This window comes from Homarus americanus, unplaced genomic scaffold (genome assembly GCF_018991925.1).
Source record: "Homarus americanus isolate GMGI-L3 unplaced genomic scaffold, GMGI_Hamer_2.0 scaffold22307, whole genome shotgun sequence".
Taxonomy (NCBI): Eukaryota; Metazoa; Arthropoda; class Malacostraca; order Decapoda; family Nephropidae; genus Homarus; species Homarus americanus.
The window spans coordinates 18,891-33,646 of NW_024715406.1; the positions used below are offsets into that span (position 1 = coordinate 18,891).

The following is a 14,756-nucleotide window of genomic DNA, read 5'->3' on the forward strand; positions in this document are numbered from 1 at the left end:
TAAGCGGTAACGACCTAATTAACGACCCAATTAACGACCACCACAATTAACGACCCACAATAAACCATAAATAACCCAAAATGGCGGCTAATATGTCTTAATACTACAGAGTTGACATATTCTTATAATCTCAAAACTGGTAAATCTCTGTCTATCTATCTGTCTGTGTTTCCCTTTATTCTCATCTCTCCTCCCTTTCTCTCTCTACTCTTTAAATTACCCTCCATCTCCTTTTCCTTTACTTCCCTCCATCTTACATTATCTCCCTCCTTCCCTAATGCCCTTCTCACCCTCCCTCACCTCCCTCCTCCTTAGGGCCCCCTCCTCCCTTACCCAAGACCTCCTCCATCCCTCCCTCTCTCCTCAGCCCCCTCCCTCTCTCCTCAGCCCTCCCTCCCTCCCTCCTCAGCCCCTCCTCCCTCTCTCCCTCAGCCCCCTCCCTCTCTCCTCAGACCCCCTCCCTCCCTCTCCTGCCCCTCCCTCTCCCTCTCTCCTCAGCCCTCCTCCCTCTCTCTTCCTCAGCCCCCTCCTCTCTCCCTCAGCCTCCCTCTCTCCTCAGCCCCCTCCCTCCTCCTCCCCACGGTTCAGCTTCCACCTGTAATTCGGAACCGATATAAAAACTGCTAATAATGCACCTGTCTTGATGCTGGGGCTAATTAGTCCAGGTAACTGATTGGCTCTGTGTATGTGTGTGTGTGTGTGTGTGTGTGTGTGTGTGTGTGTGTGTGTGTGTGTGTGTGTGTGTGTGTGTGTGTGTATGTGTGTGTGTGTGTGTGTGTGTGTGTGTGTGTGTGTTGATATTGTTAGTTTGTTTTACATAGAAAGAAAAAATATATAAAAAAAACAGAGAAAAAGACAGATAAAAAACACTAAGATAGACAGAAAAGGCAGACAGACAGACAGACAGACAGGAGGAGACAGACGTACTGTAAGGTTACGACACAACACTAGAGAACCATTAACACGGGTCACAGTTGGTCCTCTGAGAGCCTTTTAGTAGTGTAAGGGGTTGTACACACACACACACACACACACACACACACACACACACACACACACACACACACACACACACACACACACACACACACACACACACACACTGGTATTCCCTTCCTCTTCTATTTCCATCCTCCTTTCTTCCACTTTCATTATTCTTCCATTCTTTTTCTCTCTCTCTTAATTTTTCTTTCTACACAACCTTCCAATAATCCTCCTCTCCTCTCCCTCCTCTCCTTCAAACCTTTTTCCTCTCTCCCTCTCCCTCTCTCACCTCTTACTCTCTCCCTCTCTCTTCTCTCTCACACTTTTATTTTTCATATACGTTCTCCTCTCCCATTCATTTACCTTTCCTTTCCTTCCTTCAACCATTACCCTTCCTTGACTCTCCCACATAACCCTCCTCCCTCTTGCTTCCTCTCCTTTCCTCCCTCCTCCTTTCTTCCCCTTCCCCTCTTCTTCCTCTCCCTTCTCCTCCTTTCTTCTCCCCTTTCCCCTCTTGTTTCCTCTCCTTCCTCCCTCCCCCTCTCCCTTTCCCCTCTTGCTTCCCTCTCCCTTACCTCCCTCCTCTTTCTCTCCCTTCCCCTCTTGCTTCCTCTCCCTTTCCTCCTCCCCCCTCTCCCTTCCCCTTCTTGCTTCCTCTCCTTTTCCTCCCTCCCCTCTCCCCCTTTCCCTCTTGTTTCCCTTTCCTCCTTCCCCTTCACACCCTCCTCCATCTATCCCTTCCCTCCTTCCGTCTCCCTCCTCATTTCCTTTCTCCTCCCTCACTCCTCTTTCAATCACGTCTCCCTCCTGCTCCCCTTCTCTCTTCCTCTTCCTCACTCCCCCACTCCCTCTTCCTTTATCCCTCTCCTCCACAATAATACACAAGAGGTGACGGCCGTAAAATTCTACCATAAAAAAAAATTCTATTGAACAGCGACAACTTGGGGCGTACCGGAAACGTCACCATCTCCAAAAGCTGTTGAGGAAGGGAAGGTGTTGTTGGACTTGATGTACAAATTGGACTTTTAAGGCGTGAAGAATAAGGATACCAGTGGGGATAGTATTGGACTTTGGACGTGGGGGATAGTATTGGACTTTGGACGTGGGGGATAGTATTGACTTTGGACGGGGGATAGTATTGGACTTTTGGACGTGGGGATAGTATTGACTTTGACGGGGATAGTATTGACTTTTGGACGGGGGGATAGTATTGACTTTGGACGGGGATAGTATTGACTTTGGACGTGGGGATAGTATGACTTTTGACGGGGGATAGTATTGGACTTTTGGACGTGGGGATAGTATTGACTTTTGGACGTGGGGATAGTATTGACTTTTGGACGTGGGGGATAGTATTGGACTTTTGGACGTGGGGATAGTATTGACTTTGGACGTGGGGGATAGTATTGGACTTTTTGGACGGGGATAGTATTGGACTTTTGGACGTGGGGGATAGTATTGACTGACGTGGGGTAGTATGACTTTGGACGTGAAGTATTGACTTGTGGGGGATAGTATTGGACTTTGAACGTGGAGGATAGTATTGGACTTTGGACGTATGGGATAGTATTGGACTTCTGGACGTGGAGGACCAACTTCAGAACTCTTACATGCTCAAATGGTTGGACTTGATGCTTGGATAAGACTTTTGGACGTCCTTCCACACATCCTTCCTCATCCTCTCATTCACCACACCCTCCACCTCTCTCACCCCACACACCCTCCACCCTCTCCCATTCACCGCCTCCCCCTCATTCACCCACGCCCTCCCCACCTCTCATTCCCCACACACCTCCCCTCTCATTCACCCACACCTCCACCCTCTCACCCACCTCCCACCCTCTCATTCACCCACCCTCCACCTCTCATTCCCCACACCCCTCCCACCCCTCTCATCATGCTTATGTTCCCAATACATCCACCACTTTCTACACCCACATACTCACTTTCTCCCCAAACCCCTAACCACCTACCCGTTCATCCATCTCCACCCACACCCCTACCAATCATTCATCTACCCCACTTCTACCCATCTCACCAACCATCCACCCTAGTACTTCCACACCCACATGGTCTCTCTTCCCCCCCATCATCCTATCACCACCCCACCCCACCCCCACACACCTCTAGCGTCTACAAAGAACATTATCTAACTCAGCAGACACATTAGAATTTCAAGACAGAATTCAAAAAAAAAGACGCAGAAAAACTTAAAATTGGATTTGCAACAAAGCTCTCTCTCTGTGTGGATGGAGTTGGGCGGTATGATAGTGCATGTGAGTCTCTTCCTTCTCTCTGGGAGTCTCTGGGGTGAGGGGAAGGGGAGGGAGAGGGGGTGGGGGGGTGGGGGAGTGAATTGATCTTCTTCTCTCTCGGGGATTTGGGGAGATGGAGGTGTGTTGTGACCTCCTTCCTTCTGTCTGGGAGTCTCTGGGGTGGGGGGTGATTTTGAGTCTTCTTTCTGGGGGTTTAAGGGGATGGAAGAGCATGTGAGCCTTCTTCTCTCTGGGGGTATAAGAGTGTGAAGGGTGGAAGGTGTGTCTACAAGTTTCCTCCTTCTCTCGGGAATCTCTGGGGTTTAGGGGATGGAGTGTGTGTTATGAGCCTCCGCCTCCTCTCGAGGAATCTCTGGGGTTTAGGGGTGTCAAGGAGATGAAGAAATGGAGGATGTCTGCAAGGTTCCTCCTTTTCTCTGGGGGTTTAAGGGGTGAGGGGATGTGTTCTCAGGGTTCGAGACAAAGGAGACCGGAATTAATATGTATAAGTCAGGGGCCGAGGAGGGAAGGAGGAGAGGAGGAGAGGAAGAGAGGTAGAGAAGGAAGGAAAGAAGGGAGGGAGGAGGAAGAGGTAAGGAGGAGGAGGAAAGAGTGGGGGAGGAGGAGGAAAGGAAGGGGGAAGAGGCGAGAAAGGGGAGGAAATAATAGGGGGAAGGAAGACAAGAGAACAGAGGACAGGAGAGGAAGAGGAGGGAAAAGGAAGAAAGGAGGAGGGAGGAAGAGGAAGGAGGAGAGTGTTGGGGAGGAGGGAGGAGGGGGGTTGAGAGGAGGAGGTGGGGAGAGGAGAGTAGTGGGGAGGAGGCGTGGGAGGGAGGAGGGGTGTGGGAGGGTGTTGGAGGTAGTGTTGGGAGGAGGTAGTGTTGGGAGGGAGGAGGTGTGGGGGGCGGTGTGGGGAGGAGGAGAGTGTTGGGAGGAGGGGCTGGGGTTGGGAGGAGGAGGAGGTGTGGGGAGGGTGTTGGGGAAGGAGGAGCAGGGTTGGGGAGGGAGGAGTAGTGTTGGGAGGAGGTAGTGTTGGGGAGGGCAGGGTTGGGGAGGGATGAGGGGTGTGGGGGGAGGGTGTTGGGGAGGAGGGTGGTGGTGGAGGAGGTGGTGTTGGGGAGGGGAGGGCGGGGTTGGGAGGAGGTAGTGTTGGTGGAGGGAGGTAGTGTTGGGGGAGGGAGGAGCGGGGTTGGGAGGAGGAGTGTTGGTGGAGGGAGGTAGTGTTGGTGGAGGGAGGAGTAGTGTTCAGGAGAGGCAGGGGTTGGGGATGGAGGGTGTGGGGGAGGGGGTGTGGGGACACATATGTTACAAGCATGTAATGTCTGGGGGCACTTTTCTCCTGCTGTGTGTGTGTGTGTGTGTGTGTCTGAGGAAGCCGGGGTGCAGTCACTGTGTTGATAATTTTTTTGCTGTGTTGGTGTGTGTGTGTGGTGCTGGGAGCTGTGGTGCTGGGGCTGTGGTGCTGGGGCTGTGGTGCTGGGGCTGCGGTGCTGGGCCACGTGCTGGGAGCTGTGGTGCTGGAAGGCTGGCTGCTGGGGCTGTGGTGCTGGAAGCTGCGGTGCTAGGGCTGCGGTGCTGGGAGCTGTGGTGCTGGGGCCGGTGCTGGGAGCTGTGGTGCTGGAAGCTGCGGCTGCTGGGAGCTGTGGTGCTGGGTGTCTGGGAGCTGTGGTGCTGGGGCTGCAGTGGGAGTGCGGGAGCTGCGGTGCTGGGGGCTGTGGTGCTGGGAGCTGTGGTGCTGGAAGCTGGTGCTGGGAGCTGTGGTGCTGGGGCTGCGGTGCTGGGGCTGCGGTGCTGGGGCTGTGGTGCTGGAAGCTGTGGTGCTGGGAGCTGTGGTGCTGGGGCTGCGGTGCTGGGGCTGTGGTGCTGGGCTGCGGTGCTGGGAGCTGTGGGCTGGTGCTGGGGCTGTGGTGCTGGAAGCGGCGGTGCTGGGAGCTGTGGTGGGAGCTGTGGTGCTGGGCTGCAGTGCTGGAGGTGCTGGGAGCTATGGTGCTGGGCTGCGGTGCTGGAGCTGTGGTGCTGGGAGCTGCGGTGCTGGAACTGTGGTGCTGGGAGCTGTGGTGCGGGAACTGTGGTGCTGGAAGCTGCAGTGCAGGAGCTGTGGTGCTGGGACTGGGTGCTGGGAGCTGTGGTGGCGGGAGCTGTGGTACTGGGAGCTGTGGTGCAAGTTGCAGTGGGGTGCTGGGTGCTGGGGCTGCGGTGCTGGGGCTGTGGTGCTGGGAGCTGTGGTGCTGGGAGCTGCAGTGCAGGGGCTGTGGTGCTGGAGCTGCGGTGCTGGGAGCTGCGGTGCTGGGCCTGGTGCTGGGCTGCGTGCTGGGGCTGTGGTGCTGGGAGCTGCGGTGCTGGGAGCTGTGGTGCTGGGAGCTGTGGTGCTGGGGCTGGTGCTGGGAGCTGTGGTGCTGGGAGCTGTGATGCTGGGAGCTGCGGTGCTGGGAGCTGTGGTGCTGGGCTGTGGTGCTGGGGCTGTGGTGCTGGGAGCTGTGGTGCTGGGAGCTGTGGTGCTGGGAGCTGCGGTGCTGGGAGCTGTGGTGCTGGGGCTGTGGTGCTGGGAGCTGTGGTGCTGGGAGCTGTGCTGGGAACTGCGGTGCTGGGAGCTGTGGTGCTGTGAGCTGCGGTGTGCTGGGAGCTGTGGTGCTGGGAGCTGCGGTGCTGGGAGCTCTGGTGCTGGGAGCTCTGGTTCTGGGAGCTGCGGTGCTGGGAGCTGTGGTGCTGGGAGCTGCGGTGCTGGGAGCTGCGGTGCTGGGAGCTGTGGTGCTGGGAGCTGTGGTGCTGGGGCCTGGTGCTGGGAGCTGTGGTGCTGGGAGCTGCGGTGCTGGGAGCTGCGGTGCTGGGGCTGTGGTGCTGGGGCTGTGGTGCTGGGAGCTGCGGTGCTGGGAGCTGGTGCTGGGGCTGTGGTGCGGGAGCTGCGGTGCTGGGAGCTGTGGTGCTGGGGCTGTGTGATACTGCGACGCTGAATGCTGTGAGAACCTGATGCTACCAATATTGTGCTGCTGTGAGAGGTCTATGAGTGCTGTGTAGGCGTCTGTGACAGGATGCAGTACACTTGTCCAGACTCGTACACCTCCACCACCGTATACTGTGAGTCTCTCTCTCTCTCTCTCTCTCTCTCTCTCTCTCTCTCTCTCTCTCTCTCTCTCTCTCTTTCTCTCTCTCTTTCTCTCTGTCTCTCTCTCTCTCTCTCTTTGTACACTTAGTAGAAAATATCAGTTTCTCTCTCTACTATCTGGAAGAGAGAGAGAGCAACCACTCTCTTCCTCAGGACAACATGACTATAGTTTCCAACGTTAGTATCCGGTTCACGACTTCCATAATCAAACCAACGGAACTATCCATCAAACTCCCCCCTCTCCCTCCTCCTCTAAACACACATACGGTCCATAAGATTATCCTTACCTCACAGAGAACCCAACCATATGGACTGATAGGGGTCGGGGGCAATACAGTGCTATGAGTAAGCAGGCAGGCAGGCAGGCAGGTCAGGGTTGGGTGGGGTGGGGAGGGCTGTGGGGTGGGGTTGGTGGGGTGGGTGGGGTGGGGTGGGGAGGTACTGTGGGGTGGGGTGGGGTGGGGTGGGTAGGTAGGGTAGGGGCTCTTCCATGCACTCTTTAATGACGTAATTCCTCCATTTATTATTGAGTTAATGAGTCTTACAGATGACCTAGAATGTCCCAGGTTAGTGACGTCATCTGTCGTTAGGAGGCTATAGTTTCCAGTTAATGTAAGCGTTAAGGACGAGTTAACGACCTCGGCGGATTAAGTACCAATTTTATCGCATATTTCATCTCCTGAGGCCTATTTGCTGGTGATGGTTGGGAAATAGGTAGGAGTGATGGTAGTGAAATAGGTTAGGTTAGGGTAGGTTAGGGTAGGTTAGGGTAGGTTAGGGTAGGTTAGGTGAAATAGTGATGATGGAGATTAAGATTACATGTTTGGTTATATTAGGATATCTTTTCTCTCTCTCTCTCTCTCTCTCTCTCTCTCTCTCTCTCTCTCCTCTCTCTCTCTCTCTCTCTCTCTCTCTCTCCCTACCGTCTTCTTACTCCCTATTCTTCTTTCCTTTCACTACACTTTCTCCTGCCCCATCCTTCACCCTCCCCCACCCCCACCCCAAACTCCCCTTTTAATTCTCCCCACCATCACCCTCCTCCTCCCACCTCCTACACACCCCCCCTACCCAAACCTCCTCTCCACTCCACCCACCTCCCACATTCCCCAGTCCTCATTTCCCATTCCCCCACACCCCCCTACCCACTCTCCTATCACCCCACCCCTCCCACATTCCCCCCTCCTCATTTCCACATTCCCACCCCCCCCTACCCACCTCCTCTCCTATCCTCCCACTCCCCCTCCTCCTTCCCACACTCCCCACCCCCCTCCCCAGCAATCAGCCCCCCACCAGGCAAGGCAGCTCCTTGATGCTCGCCAAATGGAAATAGCTTATGCAACTGTAGCAATTAGTCGCTGCAATTCCCAGCGTTGATTGCACTCCGCCTCCGCTAAAAGCACAGCTAACGCAGCGATGAACACAGCTGGAGGTGTGAAGCGAGACGCAGCATAACTAACACACCGTCGAACACAGCTAACACAGCAATCAAAACAGCAATACATGTAAAATGCAACACAGCAACGAATCTCACCCGAACTACAAACACTCATTTAACATAACCTGCAGTAATGCTCACAACACCATCTAAAATACAGCCAGGCACTGATCATCGCTCGTGCAGGCGTTTAGGTTTTACCTGAGGAGAGGAGAGGTGGAGGGGGAGGGGGTGATGGACTCGTATGCTGGTCTGGTAAACAAAGGCACAATTGGATTTGTTGTGTTGTCACTGTCTCTCTGTTACCTCACTAAAGCCTCTGTAAAATTTTATTGTGTTAAATAAGTCACTAAATGGATTTGGCAAGTCCATTATACTAGAGTTGTTTGAGTGCTACTACTACCTATTACTGGTACTACTTCTACTACTACTATTTTTTTTTTTTTTTTTTTTTGACAGCCTCAAGTCCCCAATAGCCACACCTTGCCGCCATTTATTTACCTTAATATTAAATATCCTATAATAAGAAGCTATCCTATCTGTGTTAAATTAGTTGAGCCGCAGATCTATGCGGCATTCACTGTAGCCTCATAGTCAATATCTGCAGGATTGTCGGGTAGGGGCAGAAGCTCGTTCCTGAGGCAGAGCAAAGCCGACCGAAGGAGAAGAACAGTCGACATCTCATCCAGGCTGTAACATAACTTCTGGGCTGCTGCTTCTGTTCGGAGATCAGCCCTCGAGTCTGGCGTAGAAACATCTTGCCGGCCATCCACCCGAGGTTGTGAACACTAGAGGTGAAGCTGCCTTGATCAACACTTTGAATTCTCTCCCCATATGCTCTCTTGTCGTTCTCGTTCCTCCTATGCGCAGCATCGAGATGGTTACGGTGACAAACGGCCATGGGATCAAAATCCTGATGTCGAAAGCTCGCTGTCCCCGCGTCCAGAATCCTCGAGCACTGACGTCCACACGGGTTTCGTTAAAGTGTTTGAAGTCCTATGTTGGAAGATCTCGCCATCCAGTGGAAGGAGGTCGGTTCTACCATGACGTCCCGGCAGATTTCCTTCAACATATTTGCTGTGAGATCCTTACCTCGTCATGCCTCATGCATATGAAGCCCCCCTTCTTGCAGACCATGGCGTGATCACAAATATAGGAAGAAACCCACAAGCATTGGGAGGCAAACCATCTACTACCAACCAATACCTTAGAGCAATGGCATCTGTAAATTCGTGTTTGTTAAGGCTGAAACCATTTGCCCTTATCGGTAACGTAGTTAACCAGTTCGACGCCCTCCTGCGCTATAGCTACTTCTACTTCTACTACTACTACTACTACACTACTACAAACGTGGCCTCCATCCTCAATAGCCACACCTTCGCCGCCATTTATTACTTTAAAATTAAATATCCTAATACATAAGTAGCTAAATACATAAGCAACTATCGCCACCATTATTTAAATTAGTTGAGCACGCGAATCGATCTCGCGGCATTCGATGACTGTAGCCTCATAGTCGATGTCTGCAGCAGTTGACGGGTAGGGCGAAGCTCTCGTTCCTGAGGCAGAGCAAAAGCCGACCGAAGGAGAGAGAAGGACGGTCGACATCTCATCCAGGGGCTGTGACATAACTTCTCGGGCTGCTTCTGTTCGGAATCAGCTCCGCGAGTCTGGGCGTACTGCAAAACATCTTTAACGCTTGGGCCATCCGCAGAGGGTTGTGAACACCAGCCCGAATTGAAGCACCTTGATCGACATTTTGAATTCTCTCCCCACCATGCCCTTCTCTTGTCGTTCTGGAACCTCTGCGCAGCATCGAAGGCCTTCGTTACGGTGAGCAAGCGGCCATGGGATCAAATCCTGATGTCGAAGAAGGCTCGCTGTCGCGTCCAGAATCCTCGAGCACTGACGTCTACGGGCCGTTAGATGTGTTTGAAGAGTCCTGTGTTGGAGGATCTCGCCATCCAGTGGAAGGTCGGTTCTACCATGACGTCCGGCGTTCCGCTAAACATATTTGCTGTGAGAGATCCCTTACCTCGTCATGCCTCATGCATAACAAGCCCCCCTTCTTGCAAACCATGGCGTGATCGCCATCGCTCGGAATAGCCACACATTGGGGAGGGCAAACCATCTACTGGCCAACCGTACATAGAGGCAATAGCGTCACCAGAATTCTTGTTTTGTTAAGGCTGAAACCATTGCCCCGCCCATATTGTATCAGTTAACCAGTTCGAGGCGCCACCTCCTGCGCTATAGCTACTTTTTGTCCATGAATTTTCTGGAACCTGCAGCAACTAGTTGCTGCAACATGTCGACTGGCAGTGCTGCCGATCTGTTGTAATGGATCTCTGATCTTATTAACTTCGCTAGTGTAACTTCTACTACTACTACTACTACACTACTACTTTTTTTTTTAAACGTGGCCTCCATCACTCCCCCAATAGCCGCCATTTATTACTTTAAGAACAATATTCCTAATACATAAAAGTAGCTATCCTAACATGTTGGAGTTAGTTGAGCCGCCGATCTATCGGCATTCAGTAACTATAGCCTCATAGTCAATATTATCTGCAGCTGCTGTAAGTTTGGAGCCCAATGCTCTCGTTTCCCTGAGCAGAGCCAGCAGACCCTAAGGAGAGAGAAGGACAGTGACATCTCATCCAGGCTGTAACACCAACTTCTGGGCTGCTGCTTCTGTTGGAGATCACCTCCATAAGTCTGGGCGTAGAAGCATCTTGCGCTTGGTCCCATCCACCGGTGCATGAACACCAGAGGTGAAGCGGCCTTGATCAACGTTCTGAATTCTCTCCCGTATGCCCTTATCTTGTCCGTTCTCGTTCCTCCTGTGCAGCATCGAGGCAAGTTACGGTGACATGCAGCCATGGGATAAAATCCTGATGTCGAAGAAGGCTGTCGGCGTCCAGAATGCTCGTGCACTGGCACGTCAACACGGGCTTCGTTGGATGTGTTTGAAGAAGTCCTATGGAAATTCTCACCGTCAATGGAAGGGAGGGTCGGTTCTATCCATGACATCACGACGGAATTTCCTTCAACATATTGCTATGAGATCCCTTACTTCGTTATGCCTCATGCATAGGCCCCTTTCTTGCACACCATGGGCGTGATCGACGTCATAGGAAAGCCACACACGCATTGGGAGGGCAAACTTTCTGCACAACCATACCTTAGAACAATGGCATCCTGTAAATTCTTGTTTAGCCAGGACTGAAACCATTGCCCTTATCGGTAACGTAGTTAACCAGTTCGAGCGCCCACCTCCTGCGTGATAGCTACTTTTTTGTTCCTGCTTCTCTGGTACTTGCAGCAGCAGTTGCTGCAACTTATCACTGGCTGTGCTGTCGTTCTATCGTAATGGACCATCGAATCTTGTTTTACTTCGCTGGTATCCACCTCCTCTCGCGTTCTGTGAGCGTATGTGGTCAGTGAGGGGCTGCTGGCTGAGCTTAACTGAGTTTGATGTTCGGTGGCAGCAATTTCCTCTGGATTGGTCATTCCCATTCCTCCCAGTCTCGGTGGTAGTGCAAGGAGTGATCTTTTCTGCTGGGATTAAGTAAGATGTTTCACCTAATTTGGGAATAGAAATTGACGCTGATAACTTTCAGAGAATTGGAGGGAGGGGTCCGACATCAGGGGATAGAGCGCATCAGGTAGTTCAGCGATGCTTGACTCTAGGGAATTGAATGCCGCAAAAAGCCGCATGTGGCTCTGTGTTAGTAATCTCAGACAGAGCTTGGATTTCCCTAACCACTCATTCACCTTTCCCGTTGATACTCGGTCTTGAAGTCCGTCGTGCCGATTACTGCGCCTAGGTGTCTTTGGCCATCCTTTGTTATTTTGATCTCCCTTCCACTAGAACACCTCCATTGCCCGTTCATAATGTTCTGGCTTCACAATGAGGAGACTTGCTGGCGTTTGGGTTATACCCGGCCCCATGGATTTTTGTGATGTTATCAAGTCCCACCACCTTTGATGTCCTCCTTTTCCTCTCCTGTAAGGTCATCAGCGTACGCCACTTGCTTGAGCCTCGGTTGCTAAATTTAATGTGTGTGGGGCACTGGTAGAATACTATTGCATATTGCCATTACAACAGGGTCCCCCTGCCCCATTCCTATTGACTGTATGATGGTATCACCTCTTAGGGCCTTGTTTACTATATAAGGTCTGATGGATTCCTATAAGTGTGCTTATACATTGCAACAGACACTTGATTTTGCGTATTGTGCAGTGCTGCCCCTTGCGGTTAAGTATGTTGAATGCGTTGGAAGTGTCAACCTTGGGGAGAACGGCCTCTAATCCCGCTGCTCAAATATATCGTTCTCATGGCATGAATGGCGGCCCCTCCAGCCTGGTGGCCAGCACAAACCTTAGGTTCCCTGCCTTTGCCCTGACATCATCCTTTACCACCTCCATTATGCATATTCCGATGATCCGCCTCAGCACTCCCTCACCCCCTATACAGGTGGGCCCTACATCTGGATTCTTATCCAGGGGAATGAGGCAGCAGGCAAATGAGCAGTGTTGGCAGCACGAGGTTCTAGCTTTCTTGCAAGGGCAGCAATGGAATTCTGAGATCCTGCTCAGGCGCCAAGCTGTTAGTGCTGAGAAGACTCTCCAGCCGTTTTATCCAGACCTGAGGCCTTTTCTCCTGGGTCTTCGTCCTTTTCACCATACTCCTGTTATTTTCTCGAACAGGACAGCATTTGATGAGATATAGTCACCACAGACTGGTGCTTCCTCTTCAATTGGGGATGTTGCCTTGATTGTTTTAATATCTCTCTGTTTATTGGCAGAACACCACCGGAGATTTCTCTGTGAGATCTTGCCAAGAGACACTTTTCCACACGTATTTTGTTTCCAAACTTTCTTGCAATATCATCAGTGTTTTTGCTTTCCTTCCTCCTATAGATTTTAGTCTCTAGTGTTCTTGCTTCACATAAGAGATCATCAAAGGCCCCATTCTGCATTGTCAATCTTCTCTTTATTGCTGCCGCATATTCTTTGGTCTTAGTCTTTGTGTGTGTCCTCAAGAGGCCGATGTTAGTGTGTGCGAGTGTTAAGGCTAAAGGGGTGAGAAGCAGTCCTGAAGGTAAATCAGTTATGGGGCGAATCATCTCCCGAATCATTTCTTTTGTGTACTTACGCGGGTGGTTCAAACAGGTTAGCTGGTACTGGCAATGATTTCTGGAAGTAAGTTTCTTTAACCCGCTATGTCACGTTTTCCATCGACATGCCATTCCACTGTGGTGACTGTCTCTCATTCACCTCGTGGACATCTGTTACCTATTAGACAGCGTTTATTGGTACTACATTTTCAGGTTGAGTAGACTCACTGCTATCATTTAGGTATTTAGGATATCGTAGACGGTTGAGTCGGCGATATCCATTAATGACATCCTGTGTCGGCTCCGCATGTGGGATCCGACAGTTATTTCCCTACTGCAAACCACACATGGTCGGTTGTTTCTTGTACAATCACAGCTAGTGCAATTTGGTTCTGGATAGCATAGACGCAACAATGTCTGTTACTCGGCGCCGTGTTCACACTTCGGGCGACAGTTAAAATCCGCCTCCGACATCTGCTTTGGTCCCTACAGAAGAAACTACTACTACTATTGCTACTACTACTAATAATTATAATAATAAAAACAATAACAATAAAACAAAAAAAAAATCACACTAGTAGATACACAGTAGTAAACCAGTAGACAAGTAGACAAAATGCTGTAGTGTAGTAGACGAGGAGGTTGAACAGAGCAGTCCATCAGGTGCGGGTGTTGACACTGGCCCTCAGCTGATATGAGTCCTGATTGGCCACTAATATTAAAATACTAAATCAATATTTTTTTTTTCCGGGATGGGCCAACCGTCCAGCGACCGTCAAAGGTTTAAAAATACATGTTTCTAGTGTGTTGATTTGGGAAAAGTTGTAGTGGTGGTGGTGATGGAGGGTGAGAGTAGGAGGGAGGGAGAGAGAGGGAATAGGGGTGTTAGAGAGGTAGGTAGGGAGGGAGGGAGGGAGAGAGAGAGGGAGTGGTGGTGTTAAAAGGGTAGGGAGAGAGTAGGAGGAAGGAGGAGAGGGAAGAAAGGGAGTAGAGGTGTTAGAGGGTAGGGAGGAGGTAGGGAGAGGGAGTGTGGGTGTTAGAGGGAGGGAGGAGGGAATGGAGATGTTAGAAGGAGGAGGAGGTAGGAAGATAGGAATGGTGGTGTTAGAGGGAAGGTGAATGGAAGAGGAAGGGTAGATGGATGGATGGCGGGTGGACATGAGAGAGAGAGAGAGAGAGAGGTGATCAAGCACTATAACTCTACCCTCGTTCCACTAACACTAACTACACAGCATTACTCACCCTTGACCTTTCACTGGGGTCAACAAATTCGTTCCCTACAGATAGTTGACCCAGTACACTAAATAGCGAGAACTGTTCACCTACGTATTTGTGTTCATAAGACTTGATCAAACTAACAAAAAAAAGGAAAAAGAACAGAATTTGACATTTATAAAAAATTTTGTTTGTGTTTACTGTTTACACACTATAATGGTATTTAGTAACATGATGGTGTGTGTGTGTGTGTTATGTGTGTGTGTGTGTGTGTGTGTGTGTGTGTGTGTGTGTGTGTGTGTGTGTGTGTGTGTGTGTGTGTGTGTGTGTGGATGTGTGTGTGTGTGTGTGGATGTGTGTGTGTGTGTGTGTATGGATGTGTGTGTGTGTGTGTGTGTGTGTGTGTGATGCAAGCCTCATGCCTCTGTGATCCCCAAATGGTGTCAAAGCCATGGGCAGATCTGTGGAATTTGGGAAAAATTTCACCATGGAACCAGCTGGTGTGTGTGTGTGTGTGTGTGTGTGTGTGTGTGTGTGTGTGTGTGTGTGTGTGTGTGTGTGTGTGTGTGTGTGTGTGTGTGTGTGTGTGTGTGTGTGTAATAATAATAATAATAATAATTAACGGTTTATTGAAAGAGCTT

At 51.1% G+C, this 14,756-nt stretch overlaps 1 protein-coding gene across 1 annotated transcript; it reads right to left on the reverse strand.

Annotated features, from left to right (window-relative positions):
* Positions 1-4,738: 4,738 nt before the first annotated feature.
* Positions 4,739-10,528, reverse strand: LOC121857742 (vegetative cell wall protein gp1-like; the record flags this gene model as incomplete). The annotated part of the gene is made up of 4 exons (XM_042353869.1): positions 10,456-10,528; positions 5,810-6,258; positions 5,387-5,685; positions 4,739-5,291 (listed from the first exon to the last, which is right to left on the reverse strand). Coding segments are annotated over exons 1-4 (1,374 nt in total), but the record flags the coding sequence as incomplete, so codon positions are not given.
* Between the last annotated feature and the right edge of the window lie 4,228 nt (positions 10,529-14,756).